We start from the raw sequence: 16,716 nt of genomic DNA, 5'->3' as shown, positions 1-16,716 counted from the left end.
AAAAAAACTGCTTAATGACGTGTTAATTCATATCTGATGTGTATTTTAATTTGTTGATGTGTATTTTTTTTTTTTTACTCAAATTCGGAAAACAAAACCCAAGGGGTAAATTGTAATTACACCCAGAGCACTAAACATTCTAGTAATTTTCAAAAGATTTATAGATTTGACTAATAAACCAACTTTTGGATAACATTTGAGTAATTCTTTCAAACATAATAACCATTTTGTTCTACAAAAAACATTACATATGAGAGGTTCAAAGGATAAAGAGTTCATCAGTTTTACTGTCCGGTGGTTCCATCTCCGGTCGCAGTTCTGGCCGGTGAATCCTCTCGGCGAAATTTAGCAGCANGAAATCTAGCAGCAAACTCTGGATCTTTCGATGCAAGATAATCAAAGTATGCATCATAACTATGCATCTTCTCTGAATTTTCTTGCATCTTCAGATCATTTTGTTGCATCCTCACTGCATTTTCTTGCATCTTCTCTGCATTGGCCTGTAGTTGAGTTGCCTGAGTTGCAAGAACAGCTTCGGCAGCGGCAAGCTTCTCAGCTAGAACAAGTGGATCTTCAGAAGGAGGAGGCGGTTGAACAATCTGAGCTGAAGATGCTTCTGCTTGCATGTTACCAACCCCATATATCCGGTTCTTTTTCTTCGGAGCAACCTGCCAACAAAACATATACACACCATAAGTGTTTACACAAACATAAACATAAACAGATACACATAGTTTACACAAACACGAACATTAACATAAACAATGAAGCATGTTTTACCTCAGCATAAATTTGGTTCTTCACAGTTAGTGATAACCCGCCATAAACACTACTCTCCATGTTATCCGCTGATAATAGCTCAGACTCAGCTTCAGCTATCTTTGAGGACACTTCATTGAACACCTTCTCAGACAGTCCATCAACAAACGACCCATCAGGTTTCCTATGAGTGTCTTCTAGTACTCGCAGGAAATCAGGTAGTGGCTCATCAGTACACTCAGACTAAAAACAGAGAAATGAAACAACTATATCAATATATTGTAGATATGATATGAATAATGAACTTGTGTTAAACAGAGATACTTACAAGCTTTCGTTCTCGGGCTTTAAAAGAGGTCTGACCAAAACGGTGCTTATGTATTCTGGTGCCATTAGGATCACTATAGCGAGCATTACGGCTATTGATTCTCTTTGCTTCTGATTTTGGTTCACACCAAAACTTGACCAAGCCATCCCATACGGTAGGATCAAGCTACCGCGGCATTGCGTCATTACCTCTCTTCTTCCACTTACCCTTCCACCGAGACACTTGATCACTCATCCGACTCTTCAGCTTCTTTTCAAACTCAGCTCTAACTCTTCCATTGATGGACGCATCCCAGTTATATGTTTGCTTGTAAAGACATAACATGAATCAGAATCAGAATAAGAATCAAGTGATAAACAAACAAAATCTGTAATTTAAACACATCAACAATCTGTAACTTACCGCAAAAGTTTCAAATCACCGGTTTACAACCGGACCTGGTGTTTGGGTCCAATTGGCATGAGCTAATTTGAAATCTCTTTCAAAAATGGCCCGAATAGTAGCAGCAACCGAAGAATCCTGGTCAAACCTACAAAACATAAGATAAAAGGAATGAGGATCATTGAAAATACAAAACATAAAGATAAACTATAGGTTAGATACATAACATTCTCACTAGAGAGTATCCGGAGGTCGCTTAGGATCCAGTTTTGGTAAGCCAGCAAGCCCGGGACTTGCAAGTAACTGTTCCAAAGTGAAAAAAGTTTGAGAGGCAGAAATACTGTTGATACGCGAAGTTGATTGATGAGGAGGATTCTCATCATGCATCGCCGGAGAGCTTCCATGAATCTCATCAAGCATCGCCGGAGAGCTTCCATGAGGATTATCAGCATGCATCGCCGGTGATGTACCTTGAGAAGAAGCGGGAGAAGGTAACCTTCGGGGAGGAACAGAAGCAGAATGTGTCCTTCCAGCAGAGACTGGAGGACTTAACCCTTGAGAAGCAATGAAGTTTCTGTAAACGTTTTGGTTTACAGAAATATTTTGGTCTCGAGAAGACATCTGAAAGCAGAAAAAAAAAAACTGATTAGAAACACAAAAATTGAATCCCCAATTTCGAAACCCTAAAATCGAATTAAAAACCCCAAATTGAATCATAACCCTAAACCCCAAATTGAATCCCCAATTTTAAAACCCTAAAATCGAATTAAAAACCTAATTGAATCATAACCCTAAACCCCAAATTGAATCCCCAATTTTGAAACCCTAAAATCAAATTAAAAACCTAATCAAAAAATAACCCTAAACCCCAAATTGAATCCCCAATTTTGAAACCCTAATTTAGAAGGGGAGAGGAGGAGACTTACCGGCAAAGAGAGAACAGATCGAGTCGGAGATTAACCGGACAAGAGTTTTAGAGGACAAGAGAGAGGAGGAGGAGTAGGGTTCGAGAAGGGTTAACCGGGACTGAGAGAAGAGGAGGAGACTCACTGGAAAAGACAGAAGAGATCGGAGAAGAGAGAAGAAATCGGAGAAGAGAAGGATTAGGGAACTAGGGTTTTTTTTTTTGCTGCGGATTAGTCAAGGTTTGATCTTCGCTCAAACTAGGTTTTCTAGTTATATAAAAAAATACAGCGTCGCAAATCTCTCGCAAATATTGCTATGGATTAGCTATGGTCCCTCGCAAATCCCTAGCAAGCATATAAAAATATGTAATTAATATATCCAGACATTGCGAGAGAGCATAGCAAATTCCTCGCAAAGTCTTTAGGGTTTAGGATTTGCAATTGTCATTAGTGTCTTATTTTTGATTATAAATCTTGAATGATATCATTTTAATCATTAATAGTAATGTAATTAGTCTTAAGGGTTTAGGTTCAAGGGTTTAAAGATTTTATTTGCGAGGGATTTGCTATGTTTTGAGTATTTTGCGATGGATTTGCGATTAATTTGCTATGCGTCTAGCAAATCAGTTGCAAATTTGTCGCAACCCTTGAATATCTAATTTGTAAAAACCATCAAAATAATTTTAAAAACTTAGTCAAATAAACTTTCAAGTATCTTATAAGGTCCAATGGTGCCATCATACTCTTTTCTATCATCAAACTTTCCAAAATTGTCCAATTTTACAGGATCTTCTATACTATATTACATATATGTTCAATACATTGAGACAAATATTTGACAAATTGTCCAATTCTCCAACAATTTTGTGTTGCACTGCTATCTTTGATTATAAGTCTTGGATTCATCTTTTTAATCATTAATAGTAATATCATTAGTCTTTAGGGTTTAGGGTTTAGGGGTTAGGGTTAAGGGTTTAGGGTTTGGGTTAAGGGTTAAGGGTTAATCATCAAAATAATTTATAAAGTTAGTAAATTCACCTTATGTATTTCACATTCAAATGTATTTCAGAATAATTATATAAAGTTTTGTAATATTTATAAAAAATTATTTTCCTAACTTTTCTTTGGCTTTCGCAATTCACTCGCAAATCTATAGCAAATTTGCTATGGACTCTATTTTCGCAAAATCGTCGCAATATTGCAATGGATTTGCGAGTGTGGACCTTCCCAGCGAATTTGTCGTAAATGCCTAGCAATTGAGCAGCGGATTTGCGACGACCGTGTTCCTCACAATTTTGCGAGGGATGTGCTAGGGTTTTTTTATTTCTCGTAAATGCCTTGCAAATCTACCGCAAATTTGAAGGGCCCGTGTTGACATTATTTTTCCTCCACCACGAAATCGAGTTTCTGCAATTCCTTATTTTGTCAACAAAACCCGGGGTCCGAAAATTCCTTTCAATACACTTTTTGTTTTATCGATTGAGTGATTATTAATTAAATTACTAACATAAATGTAAAAAATCTTCTAGAATATACCCACCTTTTGTCGTGTAGTTTCTTTAATAATATCGTAGTGTTACACGTAAATTTTGCTTCCTAGTAATGAATCTCATAATTGGACTCGTTTTTTACTTATAAATAAACATCATATTAAAACATCAAATATTACATTTTATCTTAACTGTTTGACAAAAGATAAATTATGTTCACATATATATATATATATATATATATATATATATATATATATATCTTTTTACTTTAAAATATGTATAGTATACTATGTTTCTATATAGTATTTTTTTATTTTGATTCTCTTAAATCTACAAACTCTCCAAAAATAAAATACTTTTTAATTTTTATTTAAAATTCTACAACCTATCACTACTATTATAATTGTTTTTATTACAAATAGCTTTCTCAAATTTCTTCTTAGTATTTTTCACTATTTTTTTTGGTGTGTGTGATGTTCATAATAAGTTTTCTTTAATATGTTTTATTTCAAGTAACCTTATACATTATTTAAAATTTTGAGCCCTTGATTAATATTTTCTCTTTTTTGGATATACCTTTGCTTAACAAATCTCACCATTTTCAATTTTGAAAATGATAAATAACATAGATCACTCAAACTATTTTAATTGTTTATATTGTTTAGAATTCTAAATAATAATGTGCACCAAATTTTTTTAGCTTTAGTCGGTAACATGAATTTATAATTTAACAATAACAAACATAGTCTCAAGTTTTAAATACATATATTATTAATTATATGATAATATAATTGAAAATAATAATATAAACTGACTTTTAATCGATAACATGAATTTATAATTTATCACCAAGAATGAAAAATCTCTTGATTTAAAGACCTTTAAGTTTTTGTGTTTGTTTTTTTTTAAAAAAAACTCTTATTTTCTTTACCTTTTTTTTTGGTCAAATATTTTCTTTATCCTAATAATTATAATTTTTGGAAGTAAGTAATTGGTGTTTCATTAAATGTGTGATAGCTTTATTTTTTTCTTATTTCTAGTTTTTTACAAATATTTACACAATTACTATATGTTATGATAGAAATATCTAATTTTATATTTATGTAATCTCTATTCATATTTTACTTTGATATTATTTTTTTGGTTGTATTTTTTTTATTTCGTTTTTAGTTTATATTTTTAGTTTAAATTATTATTATAATAATAATAAAAATATTACAAAAATGAGTAAATTAATTGATTCAGTAATTTTAGATTTTAATGTTCCTTTGATGATGTGAATTAATTTGTTGAAATTAAAAATAAAATGATGAGGTGGAGGAAGGAGAAGAGAGAAAAACCAACTTTGTATATATAGATTTATACTCTTAACAATGGTATAAACGGTTTTGTTTATGTTTTTGTTTTTGATTTTGTTTAACCCTTAACAATAATATAAACATTTTGGCTTTTGTTTTTGATTTTGTTTAACCCTTAACAATGGTATAAATATTTAACTCTCCATTTATAAAAACATTTATACCTTTAATAAATTTTACCCTTGTTTTCTTTTAATTTTATGCTATTAACATTTTTATAAACAAAGGGTTAATTTATTAATGATTTTTTTTTCAGGGTTTTATTTACTAAAAAAAATAGTTGAGGATTAAAAATGGATCAGGCTAATGGTAAGGGATCTTTTTATATTAAATTCTCGAGTATCAATGATGATTTTGGGGCGAAAATTCACTTTTTATGTTATTACGTTTTTTGGAAGATAATCCGCAAAAACATTGATATATAGGAAAATATGATGAATAGAAAGAAAAAAATAGACTGAGTTTTTTTTTTATTTTTATGATCCTAAAGACTTTCTAGACCCAAATACTAATTTCCGAAGACAAAGAAAAACCATATTAATTTTCAAACCCGTGGTCAATGCTAATAGACAGAGTTTTTAAGCCCTTAACAATCTAACATTATGAATGTCGAAGATAATTTTGGCGCGAAAATATCATTTTTCGTACTATTGCATCTTTTGCAAGATAATCCGCACAAACATCCGATCCGTATATCGGAAAATATGATGAACAGAAAAAGAAATAAAAAAAAGTTTTTAATCTTTTAACAATCTAAGAATTATGAACATCGAAAATGATTTTGGTGCAGAAACACCCCAAACATTATTAATGAGTCAGAAAATATGATATGCAAAAGAAAAACAGCGATCAGGTTATATTTCTTCTACAATTGTTATTTTACAGGATTGTAATTGTGAATGTGAATTTCAAAACCAACTTAAAATAAGAGATGAGGTGGCACAAACTCATATTAATTAGTAAACATGTGTGACAAATCGAACCAAATAAGTAAAGAGATCTCTCTATCTGAATGCTCAAAACGGAGAACGCGAGGGAAGGAAGAAGAAGAAGAAGAAGAAGAAGAGATAAGCGCATAGTGAAACCCTAGTGGTGGTGGTGGATTCATAAGAGAGAGAGAGAGAGCTTCTTCAAGTCTAGGTAAGAAGGGGGGAAATCATACAACTACGTTACGATAGGATCGTGCGTCTCAAAAGAAGGTGGTGCTGCTGATCCCAGCCGTAGATTAGTCTCCGTTTCTGGTTGTTCCGGTGGAGACGCGGCAGAGATGAGGGGTCTTTTCAAATCCAAACCTCGGACTCCTGCTGATATTGTTCGTCAGACTCGCGATCTCCTTCTCTACGCTGATCGATCTAACTCCTTCCCTGACCTTCGAGAGTCCAAACGCGAGGAAAAGGTTTGGTTTTTTCTTCAGATTCTGATCTGATTTCTCGTTGTCGGTTTCTGAAAGTTTCTGATATGAATGAATCAATTGTGATTCAATTGATAGAATCCTGCGCAATGTTTTGAATCATGAGGTTTGAAATTGTGATAATTGGTTGTAGATGGTGGAACTAAGCAAGAGCATACGAGATTTGAAGTTAATTCTCTATGGAAACAGTGAGGCTGAGCCTATAGCTGAAGCTTGTGCTCAGTTGACTCAGGAGTTCTTTAAGGAGGATACTCTTCGCCGCTTGCTTACTTCTCTTCCTAATTTGAACTTGGAGGTAACATCTCTTCTTCTCATGATTTGATTTCAAAGACGGTATTCAACAATTCAATAAGAAGAAATTATCTTTTGTTTTTGTTAGGCAAGGAAAGATGCTACTCAAGTTGTTGCAAATCTTCAGAGGCAACAAGTCAATTCACGTCTTATTGCATCTGATTATCTTGAATCCAACATTGATCTTATGGACTTTCTAGTCGATGGGTGAGTTTAGGAGATGGATTTGGTTAATGGCTGCCACAAATTTAAAGTATTCTTCTAAGATCATGATCAGTGAGGTTTGTTTTATCATTCATATGGGTTTCTGTGATTTCTCTCAGGTTTGAAAACACAGATATGGCGCTACATTATGGTACTATGTTTAGAGAGTGCATCCGCCATCAGATTGTTGCAAAGTGAGCAAATTTTATATTTATCTTTGCTTACGACTTTACATTCTATACGTTTTTATACATAAAGCGACAATCTTCTACCAAATTAGAAACAGTTCACTAGTGGTGTTTCTGTCTGGGATAGTACAATGAAAGCTGCTTCTCTTTCTTTGGTTCAGATATGTTTTGGACTCACAGCACGTGAAGAAGTTCTTTTACTACATACAGCTTCCCAATTTCGACATTGCTGCTGATGCTGCTGCAACTTTCAAGGTTCGGAAACACTGCAACATACTTGGAATAGAATGTGAAATTTTCTCGAAAACACGCCATCATAACTCCAGTTGTGTGATTATTTTCTTGCAGGAACTTCTGACAAGGCACAAGTCTACAGTTGCTGAGTTTCTCATTAAGAATGAAGACTGGGTAAGTTCTCTTACTGTGTACCAAATCATAAAATATTGCTTTAAAGCATATGTATCTGTGTTCATCTCTGACAGTGCGGAATTGATCTGGTATGATTTACAGTTTTTTGCAGACTACAACTCAAAGCTTCTTGAATCAAGTAATTATATAACCAGACGGCAGGCTATTAAGGTAGAGTAACTTAGAGGAGTGGTAATATTACAAAAGGGTAGTCACGAAATATCAGTGACAGAGCATTCTGAATTTCTGATGGATTGTAATGTGTACAATTTTACAGTTGTTGGGCAATATACTACTGGACCGGTCAAACTCGTCTGTGATGACGAAATATGTGAGCTCAATGGATAACTTAAGGATTCTGATGAATCTTCTCAGAGTATGATGATGCTTAACCTGATACCTCATATAATTCTATTTGGTGTCTGGCTCTGCCTAACAGAGTTAATATTGGATATAAACTGAAACCTGTGGATGGAAATCTCTCTTGCAGGAATCAAGCAAGACCATTCAAATAGAAGCTTTCCATGTTTTCAAGGTATTTTTCTGTATTCTAAAAACATGGGAGTAGTTTTTTTACCCTGTGAAACATGATCATCAGTCAGACCACTTTGAAAATTGGATTATCTGGATTTTTTAAAGTGTCTGTTTTGATGTGTTTGTAGTCTGAGTTTTGATAGGGGCAATCAAAGTGTACTGACATTATTGTTTTCGTACAGCTTTTTGTAGCGAACCAAAACAAGCCTTCAGACATCGCCAACATTCTGGTGGCGAACAGAAACAAGCTTCTGAGATTGTTGGCTGATATCAAGCCGGAAAAAGGTATGGGACTTGTGTTATGAGACTCTTGTATCACCAGAGTTTGGACTTCATTCTCACCGTAAACAAATTTCTTATGTTTATGATTCATGTCTGTTTTATGGCAGAGGACGAGAGCTTTGAAGCAGACAAAGCTCAGGTTGTGGGAGAGATAGCAGGTCTGCGAGAGCTCGCTTGAGCTCGCACATATGCACAGAAGCTCATGCTTTCTGTTTAATCTTTGAAAGACATTTTTGGAACATCAAAGATTTGTTGTTACTTATTTATTAGGTACTCTCTCTCTCTCTCAGTGACTGAGGTGTTGACTGGTATGGATCTTTTAGATTATATGAATTCACATGTACACTCGTTTAGTGTGGATCAAATAAAATGGCATTATAAATCATTAAATCCTACATCCTGAATGCAAAAAAATCATAAAAGCATATGGCAACCCGACGTTAAACCTACTGAAAATGGATAGATAAGCAGATAAACCATATGAATCACTCTCTCTATGCACAAAGAGAAAAAAGAAGCAAGTCAAGTGCTAATCTTAAGCATACTGAGACCGAGCCCCGTTGGATGCTCCATGCTGAGCCGTTTTAGCCTCCAGTTTCCTTCTCTTAATGACTACAAACCAAGTGAAGGCTTCTAGTAGGGTGGCCACGATAGCGAGAGCAACGATAATACCTATGTAAGAATTTTTCCACTCTTTCTTGGGACTCAATATTCCTAACCCTTTGAACACATTCACCACCCCTAGGATGATTATTGTGTAGCCGATTGTGTGGTGGTAAATGTTCCAGTAGAGCCTGTGCTTGTGCTCTGGTTTTGGCCTCAGAAACATCGCAAACACCTAATGTGTCGCAAGCAATTAACCGGTTAATAAAGCTATATACCTATATATTACTGGTTTTCTATGTAATGTGAAGTGTTCTTCAAGTGTGAAGTGTGTAGTGTACCTGAATTGTTGCTAGAGAGAAGAGAGCGATCCCGATAGCACGGTGGGTGCTATACTGAATCCCTGGTGAGTCGCCACCAAGTTTGAGACCAGTAGCCCATCCGGCAACGCCAACGATGTATGCAGAAGCCTGGCAGAAAACGTGAATATAGAACCAAGCAGGGTCTGCTGATTTGGCTACTCTCAAGTATCGAGCAATGATTGCCCCTATAGGCATCATTATACCCCAGCTCACAGCGTTCAATATTCCATGTATCTGCTCACCATTTGACCAAAACCAAATCATTATTCTCTGTTGGCCACATTAAAAAATTAAGGAAAGAAAAGAATCAACTCACGTTGCGTTTGCGAAGCTTGGAACTTCCTCCAGCTCCTCCCGCAGCTGCTGAAACACCGGAGACCAGATTGAGAGTGGACATGGTGCGAACATTGTTGCCAGAAGTTGGATGAGGCAGAGGACTGTTCCCAGACATTGACCCATCTTGCCACACTGTGTTAATGGTTCCACCATTCCCTAGATCCTGTGAAAGTTTCAGACTTGCCAACACAACAATCTCATTGTTCTGGTAAGTTGCAGACAACCCAGAGACGTTGAAGCTCAGATCACCCTCTTGTAGACTGGTCTGGTAGCTTTTGATAGGGGAAGTGTAAACCCTGACAGTGCCATCTGATTGTGGATAAGCCACGATGGCTTGAGCTCCCACCATTCCCGTAGACGTAGGGTTCACGGCCCAAGCCACCCATTTGCCAGAGGTGAGCTTGGTGTGGCGATAAGCGATGTGGAGACTCCCGGTGGAAGAATCATAAGTGTAATGGAGGAAAGAATCAAGAAAAGGTAGGTCGTTGCAGGAGTCAAAGACATTGTTGCTGGAGAATTTGTATTTGGAACATGTCTGAGCAAAGGACAGAGTAGTCATGGAAAGGGAAAGGACAAGGGTAAGACAGAGGATTTGATTGAAGAACTTCATCATAGAGATATGATTACTCTCAGTGGATCAGAGGGTTTAGTAAAGAAACAGACTCAGATGTAAAGAGAAGGAGATGGTTGAAGAAAGAAGGAAGAGAGAAAGAGAGATTAAATATGAAGAGAAAAGTGTGGGGTTAGCTTTGTTGGTTAAGCTGTCTAATGGAGATCATCATAACTATTTCTCTTTTCTTATTTGAATCAAATTATGCTTATTAGCTTGCTTTCTATTTGCTGTTTCTTTTTTTTTTTTGTAGAGTGAATAAATGTTTTTTTTTATCTATTAGCATATATACTTGTGTGATCTATATACAACATTAAAATTAATGGCTCAACAATAATGCTCGTTGACTTAAAGCACACTTCTTTAAGTTAAAAAACAAGAACCTCTAGTTTATAGATTAGGGTAAAATACAGAATCTAGTTTACAGACAATTACAATTACTAGTTTACTACTAGAGTAAGAAAAGAAAAGAAGAAGAAGGGTTAATAATGGTGAGGGTCAACAACAACCGGTTCACACCTGTCTCGCCTGTTCTTTGTTTCTACCAACTTCTCTTTCTCTCTCTCTCTATCAATGTGTATATCACAACTACTATTGGTACATCTTGAACCTAAAAGTAAAGTAAATAATTGATGGCTGTTTAGAACTTATTAATTTGTCTTTTACTTACACGAATATATGCGTGGAACCATAGATACTTAACATAGATGTATCATTAAAAAAAAGAAATGAAAGGACAGGGAGGAGTGAATGCAGGTGAGCAACCACACCGGTCTGTGAGAGATCCTATGCCAAGTGGTTGGGGTTTTTGGGTTTCTAGAGTTTATTAGTTTAGTTTTTCATTTGGTCAAAATCTCAACTGCCTCCATGTGGATGTTGGACCCCTTTGCTTCCACGTGTCATTCAAGTTCGTCTCATCGTCAACGCTTTTGAGAGCTCAATGAACCCCTCAAAACCTAAACCTACGTTCGTTTTTTTGTGTGGCCCTCCCCACCCACTTTAATAAAAAAAATACCCAAAAAACAAAAGAAAAAAGAGTAGTAGTGTCAAGAGTGGGATTTGAACCCGCGCCCTTTCGGACCAGCACCTGAAGCTGGCGCCTTAGACCAACTCGGCCATCTTGACGTTTTTCTCATTAACTCTACATTTGTAAATATAAAAGCCATGTAAATGTACTAGCCGACTATGATGATTGATGAGCATCATACAAACATAGTTAGTGCAATAATACTACTAAGCAATTAATATATGTCTCTCCATACACTTATGCTCGAGTTTGACACACGACAATTACTAAAAAGACACATGGTTTGGTGGTGTGACTTTAGTCTCAACTTTTTAAATGTTACTAATTAACAATTTCCGAAACTCTTGGATATATAAAGAGGGAAAATTCCCAAAAAAAACCTCAACTAATTTTAATTTGGATGTTTAATACCCAATAGTTTTTGATTGGAATAAAAATACCCGATATATTAAATTAATATCAAATAAAACCTTATCTTTAAATCTAGGGAACATTCAAACACGGAACTTAACAGCCGTCAACGACCGTTACGGAATTACTAACTGGCGTTAAATTTCAGTCACACATGTTTTAATAGTTATATAGTTATATAGAATATATTTCCAACAGTATTTGAATATGTTGATGTAGTCTAGTGGTATTCGGTTTGTTTTGAAACCAGGTTACCTCGGGTTCGATTCCTTCTACCTTCACCTTATTTTNTTTTTTTTTTTTTTTTCCTCGAAACCAGTTTGTAAAGAGAATCTGGTCGGAGATGCCGTGTAGCCATATATATCCCTCTGAATCTCGGATAGCATCGTTCCTTGGCTCTCGGATCATAACCGTGTTCGCTTTGCCGATTCGAGCTCCCTACAACATCCAAGGGTGGTTCAAAGAGATATAGATTGTCAGATCTGGCTACGATTACAGCATATGGTGATGATGTGGAAGACGATTGGCTTGGGATTAGAAACACGTTGAGGAGACTGGTTCGTCGTCATGAGCATATGAGATTGGGATTGGGAGAGATGGAGGGAATTTGGCTCGGATTGTTTCAGGTCTTGGGATCTGGACGACACGGAGGTGGAGGGTGAAACACTGAAAGGCTGTTTCAAGGGAAGAAAAAAAAAACCAAAAAAACGCATAGTTAGCACTTACTAGGATTCGACCCCTGGTAAATCAATAATAAAACAGACAAGCAACCACTAGACCACATGAACATATTCGAATATATCTGTAAACATATTCTATATATGTATTGAAATATGTGTGACTGAAATTTAACACCGGTTAGTAATTCCGTAACGGCCGTTGACGGCTGTTAAGTCCCGTGTTGGAATGTTCCATAGATTTAAAGATAAGGTTTTATTTGACATTAATTTAATATTTCAGGTATTTTTATTCCAATCAAAAACCATTGGGTATTAAACATCCAAATTAAAATTAGTTGGGGGTTTTTTTTTGGAATTTTCCCTATATAAAGATGAATAAAAAAACAATAGAGATATGCTTTCTTCATGCATTTTGAACTATTGATTCCTTGTTGACTGAGTCGAAGCCCTTCGTAAGATTACGGGCCTCTGGACTCTAAATGGGCTTATTTCGGGTAACAGTTTACGGGGCGGGTTATACCAAATCGGGTCGGGTGAATGTTCCATATGAAGAGTGGGTTGAATTGGCGCATTCCCAAACAATCGATTACAATGGCGGCCGCGTTTCTGCCGGCGACGACTCTCCGTCTAACTCCCTACTCTACTCTCCGCTTCTTATCCTCCTTCCCTATTTCTAATGCTTCTCATTCTCTCCTTCGCCCTCTTCGGCGCCGAGTTCTCCCACTCTTCGAAGCTTTTCCGGCCAACTCTCGCCGGAGATGCTTTTGCACAGCTGTCTCCGAATCTCTCGGTTCCGGAGAAGGTAAAAAAGTTGAGAATTACGAGAAACGATTCGGGAGTAAAGTTGGAGAGTTCAGGAAGAAGTTGAAGATAGCGGAAGTGAAAGGAGGAGCAGACGAAGGGCTGAGCCGGGTCGGGCAGAGTCTTAACATTATGGGTTGGGTCCGAACACTTCGATCTCAGAGCAGTGTCACATTCATTGAGGTTATTCTCATTATCTGTTCATATTTCCCTATCAGTCCCTTGATTGATTGATGACAAAGTTATGGTTTTTGATATTTTTTTTGGTGTGTGTTTAAAGATCAATGATGGTTCATGTTTATCGAACTTGCAATGTGTGTTGAATTCGGATGCAGAGGGGTATGATCAGGTAATCACTATGACCTGAGAACAATGATTAGGACTTGGGAGCCTTCAATATTTGAGCTTTATATATAAACCCTGTGTTAACACTGAGATTACTGGGACGGAATAATAGGTAGAATCTGGTTCGATTTTGACTGGAGCATCCGTATCTGTACAAGGTACTATTGTGGCTAGCCAGGGAACAAAGCAAAAGGTGGAACTTAAAGTTGAGAAAATCATTGTGGTATGTCTTTGCTTCTTCTACTTTGGATTTGAGATTGAAAGTATGTTTTTCTAAATTTTATCACTTACTCCCCCACTTTATCATAGGTTGGAAAGTGTGACTCTTCTTATCCGATCCAGAAGAAAAGGGTCAGCCGGGAATTCTTGAGAACCAAGGCTCATCTACGTCCTAGAACCAATACTTTTGGGGCGGTAACTTTCCTTTTTCCATTTACCTTTTATACTTTCCTGATACTCCATACTCTAGACGACTCCTGTTACCTTCTTGGAATTCAATGTATCATCTCGCCTAGAAATGTCGCTCTTATGTTGAATACTGCGTATACTACTCACCTTTCAAGCTTCGGTTTATTGAAACTTGACGGCGAACTTACAGTCTTGCGATAATTACCAACTTCTATATTCTTAAAATAGGCAAAACATCTTGTTTCAGGTGGCGAGAGTTAGGAATACTTTGGCATATGCTACACACAAGTTCTTTCAAGAAAGTGGTTTTGTTTGGGTTGCAAGCCCAATTATTACAGCGTCAGATTGTGAAGGAGCTGGAGAACAGTTCTGTGTCACTACACTCGTAAGGGTTTTAGCTCTCAACATCTCTATATTCGTTTATAACCCATTAGCAGCTTGATCTTTTTCACCAAGAACTATAACTCTCAACTCCACATGGAAGAAAAAAAAAAAATTACTTCTAAATTTTACTTCAATGTTTAGATTCCCAGCTCCCATGAGAACACCGATACTTCCATTGATGCAATTCCGAAAACAAAGGGAGGGTTGATCGATTGGTCTCAGGTGTGTTCCAGCTCCATATATTTTGTATTTAAGAATGGTAGAATATGAACTTGCACTGTAACAAATTTCATGGATGTATTACTCCTTAGGACTTCTTTGGGAAACCAGCATTCTTGACCGTCTCTGGGCAACTCAACGGAGAAACTTATGCAACCGCTCTCTCAGATGTAAATGTTGATTCCTCAAGTGATTGTGAGCTAGATTTTGGTTAGTCAGTGACTTAATTTATCATTCGTATAACGTTACAGGTATACACATTTGGTCCAACATTTCGAGCTGAGAATTCTAACACGTCTAGGCACTTAGCCGAATTCTGGGTCAGCATTACTAAATTCTCCAGCCAAACTCGCAATTAATTTTTTCTTACCTAACTGCAATATACTGAAGACCTCTCTTTCTACCATATAAGATGATTGAACCAGAACTTGCTTTTGCCGACCTGGATGATGACATGGCCTGTGCCACCGCCTACCTCCAGTACGTAGTATGTTACTCTTTCACTTTATATTTCCCTCAAACTATATATGAGCTTGTCAGTTTGTTGTGTCATTTGGAATTAGTGTGATTTATCTCTTGGTATTTGGATAGGTAAAATACGTTCTTGATCATTGCAAGGAAGACATGGAGTTTTTTGATACATGGATTGAGAAAGGAATCATTCGTCGCTTGAGTGTATGTCCTTCAATTCTCACTCTATGATCGGAGAATAATATTATGCAGTTTGCACTGGCTGATATTGTTATTATTGGTTTACAATTTATCTTGTAAAGGACGTAGCTGAGAAAGAGTTTCTACAGCTTGGTTACACAGACGCCATTGAACTTCTTCTGAAAGCAAACAAAAAGTTTGATTTTCCGGTAAGGGCTTTACTTTCTCCTTTTTGGGATAGATTTGAACTGTAAATTTTGGAATAAAAATGCAAAGTCGCATATACATTTCTTTTTCTAAACCTGTGACCTATTAGTCTACCTGTTTGTGTTTTGGTATTTTCTGTGTAAGCAAGCTGTGATTCCATATTCATTTCTAGTTGGTATATTATTTAAATTGATATTATTTCATTGTCGCATGTGAGTAGAAACATCAAATGTTGCTTGCCTGATAGAGCTACTGTATGTGGCAGGTGAAGTGGGGGCTGGATTTGCAGAGCGAGCATGAAAGGTATATAACAGAAGAGGCATTTGGGGGTCGCCCAGTCATAATAAGAGACTATCCGAAGGAGATAAAAGCATTCTATATGCGGGAGAACGATGATGGGAAGACAGTAGCAGCAATGGATATGCTCGTGCCTCGGGTAAGTTTAAGATAATTCAAAATCCTGTTGATAATAAGAAGTTGTTGATAGTGAATGATGTTGATAGTTTTGAGTTTAAAAAGATAGGAGAGCTGATTGGTGGAAGCCAGAGAGAGGAAAGGCTTGAGGTGTTGGAAGCGAGGCTTGATGAGCTGAAACTCAACAAAGAGAGCTACTGGTGGTACCTCGACCTACGCCGCTATGGATCAGGTCTCGTTCTTCTTCTTATTCTTTGAATCAAAAGATAAAAAACTTGGGGAGGCTGATGAAGTAAGTGCCATTATTGTTTGTGTGTGTGTAGTTCCTCACGCAGGATTCGGTTTAGGGTTTGAGAGGCTGGTCCAATTTGTCACCGGAATTGACAATATTAGAGACGTTATTCCTTTCCCGCGTGCACCTGCCTCTGCCGAATTCTAATTATTACTTGACCCTCCCATCCCAGTGCTCCACATTTCTTCCAAGTTCTTGCTCTTATGTGCCATTTGAGATAAACAACAAACAAAGAAACCTCAAAGGAAGTAATTGTTTGTTCCAAATTTTAAAATATATTTGTATATGTTATCACCCTTTCATAAAAATTGATTTGTTTTATAGAGTTTTTGGTTTTGTTTCAGTAGATAAAATTTTTACTTTCTATGTACTTATACCTTAACTAATGTTGATAACATGTAAACTTCAAAAAATATTGATGGAG

At 36.4% G+C, this 16,716-nt stretch overlaps 3 protein-coding genes and 1 non-coding gene across 4 annotated transcripts; 2 read left to right on the top strand and 2 right to left on the bottom strand.

The window, feature by feature from the left end:
- LOC104731845 (putative MO25-like protein At4g17270) lies at positions 6,197–8,924 on the top strand. Its single transcript, XM_010451338.2, has 11 exons — positions 6,197–6,620; positions 6,769–6,930; positions 7,015–7,133; positions 7,250–7,324; positions 7,480–7,573; positions 7,667–7,726; positions 7,829–7,897; positions 8,004–8,102; positions 8,217–8,261; positions 8,443–8,545; positions 8,650–8,924. The coding sequence occupies exons 1-11, from the start codon at positions 6,492–6,494 to the stop codon at positions 8,718–8,720; spliced, it is 1,026 nt and encodes a 341-aa protein (XP_010449640.1). The 5' UTR covers positions 6,197–6,491; the 3' UTR covers positions 8,721–8,924.
- LOC104731844 (cytochrome b561 and DOMON domain-containing protein At4g17280) lies at positions 8,899–10,647 on the bottom strand. The gene is made up of 3 exons (XM_010451337.2): positions 9,824–10,647; positions 9,487–9,741; positions 8,899–9,380 (listed from the first exon to the last, which is right to left on the bottom strand). Exons 1-3 carry the CDS (start codon positions 10,454–10,456, stop codon positions 9,078–9,080), a joined length of 1,191 nt encoding a protein of 396 aa, XP_010449639.1. The 5' UTR covers positions 10,457–10,647; the 3' UTR covers positions 8,899–9,077.
- On the bottom strand, positions 11,498–11,578 carry TRNAL-CAG. Its single transcript has one exon. It is a non-coding gene; the product is annotated as a tRNA-Leu (tRNA).
- LOC104731843 (asparagine--tRNA ligase, chloroplastic/mitochondrial) lies at positions 13,135–16,613 on the top strand. Its single transcript, XM_010451336.2, has 14 exons — positions 13,135–13,555; positions 13,653–13,721; positions 13,830–13,940; positions 14,027–14,131; positions 14,373–14,510; positions 14,651–14,731; positions 14,821–14,898; positions 14,980–15,048; positions 15,141–15,215; positions 15,320–15,403; positions 15,502–15,588; positions 15,852–16,022; positions 16,106–16,232; positions 16,324–16,613. Exons 1-14 carry the CDS (start codon positions 13,163–13,165, stop codon positions 16,437–16,439), a joined length of 1,704 nt encoding a protein of 567 aa, XP_010449638.1. The 5' UTR covers positions 13,135–13,162; the 3' UTR covers positions 16,440–16,613.

Source organism: Camelina sativa, chromosome 12 (assembly GCF_000633955.1).
Source record: "Camelina sativa cultivar DH55 chromosome 12, Cs, whole genome shotgun sequence".
NCBI classification, from domain to species: Eukaryota; Viridiplantae; Streptophyta; class Magnoliopsida; order Brassicales; family Brassicaceae; genus Camelina; species Camelina sativa.
This window is presented reverse-complemented; position numbering and strand designations above follow the sequence as displayed.

What these genes read in the sequence shown, in the direction of transcription:
- LOC104731844 (XM_010451337.2), bottom strand. Translation starts at nt 10,456, where the DNA reads ATGATGAAGTTCTTCAATCAAATCCTCTGTCTTACCCTTGTCCTTTCC. An exon ending in CCAAGCTTCGCAAACGCAAC is followed by an intron (nt 9,742 to 9,823) that starts GTGAGTTGATTC and finishes AATGGTGAGCAG; the next exon opens with ATACATGGAATATTGAACGC. An exon ending in TCTCTCTAGCAACAATTCAG is followed by an intron (nt 9,381 to 9,486) that starts GTACACTACACA and finishes GCGACACATTAG; the next exon opens with GTGTTTGCGATGTTTCTGAG.
- LOC104731843 (XM_010451336.2), top strand. Translation starts at nt 13,163, where the DNA reads ATGGCGGCCGCGTTTCTGCCGGCGACGACTCTCCGTCTAACTCCCTAC. An exon ending in AGTTCTGTGTCACTACACTC is followed by an intron (nt 14,511 to 14,650) that starts GTAAGGGTTTTA and finishes TTCAATGTTTAG; the next exon opens with ATTCCCAGCTCCCATGAGAA. An exon ending in CCTACGCCGCTATGGATCAG is followed by an intron (nt 16,233 to 16,323) that starts GTCTCGTTCTTC and finishes GTGTGTGTGTAG; the next exon opens with TTCCTCACGCAGGATTCGGT.
- LOC104731845 (XM_010451338.2), top strand. Translation starts at nt 6,492, where the DNA reads ATGAGGGGTCTTTTCAAATCCAAACCTCGGACTCCTGCTGATATTGTT. An exon ending in CCAGACGGCAGGCTATTAAG is followed by an intron (nt 7,898 to 8,003) that starts GTAGAGTAACTT and finishes ACAATTTTACAG; the next exon opens with TTGTTGGGCAATATACTACT. An exon ending in AAGCTTTCCATGTTTTCAAG is followed by an intron (nt 8,262 to 8,442) that starts GTATTTTTCTGT and finishes GTTTTCGTACAG; the next exon opens with CTTTTTGTAGCGAACCAAAA.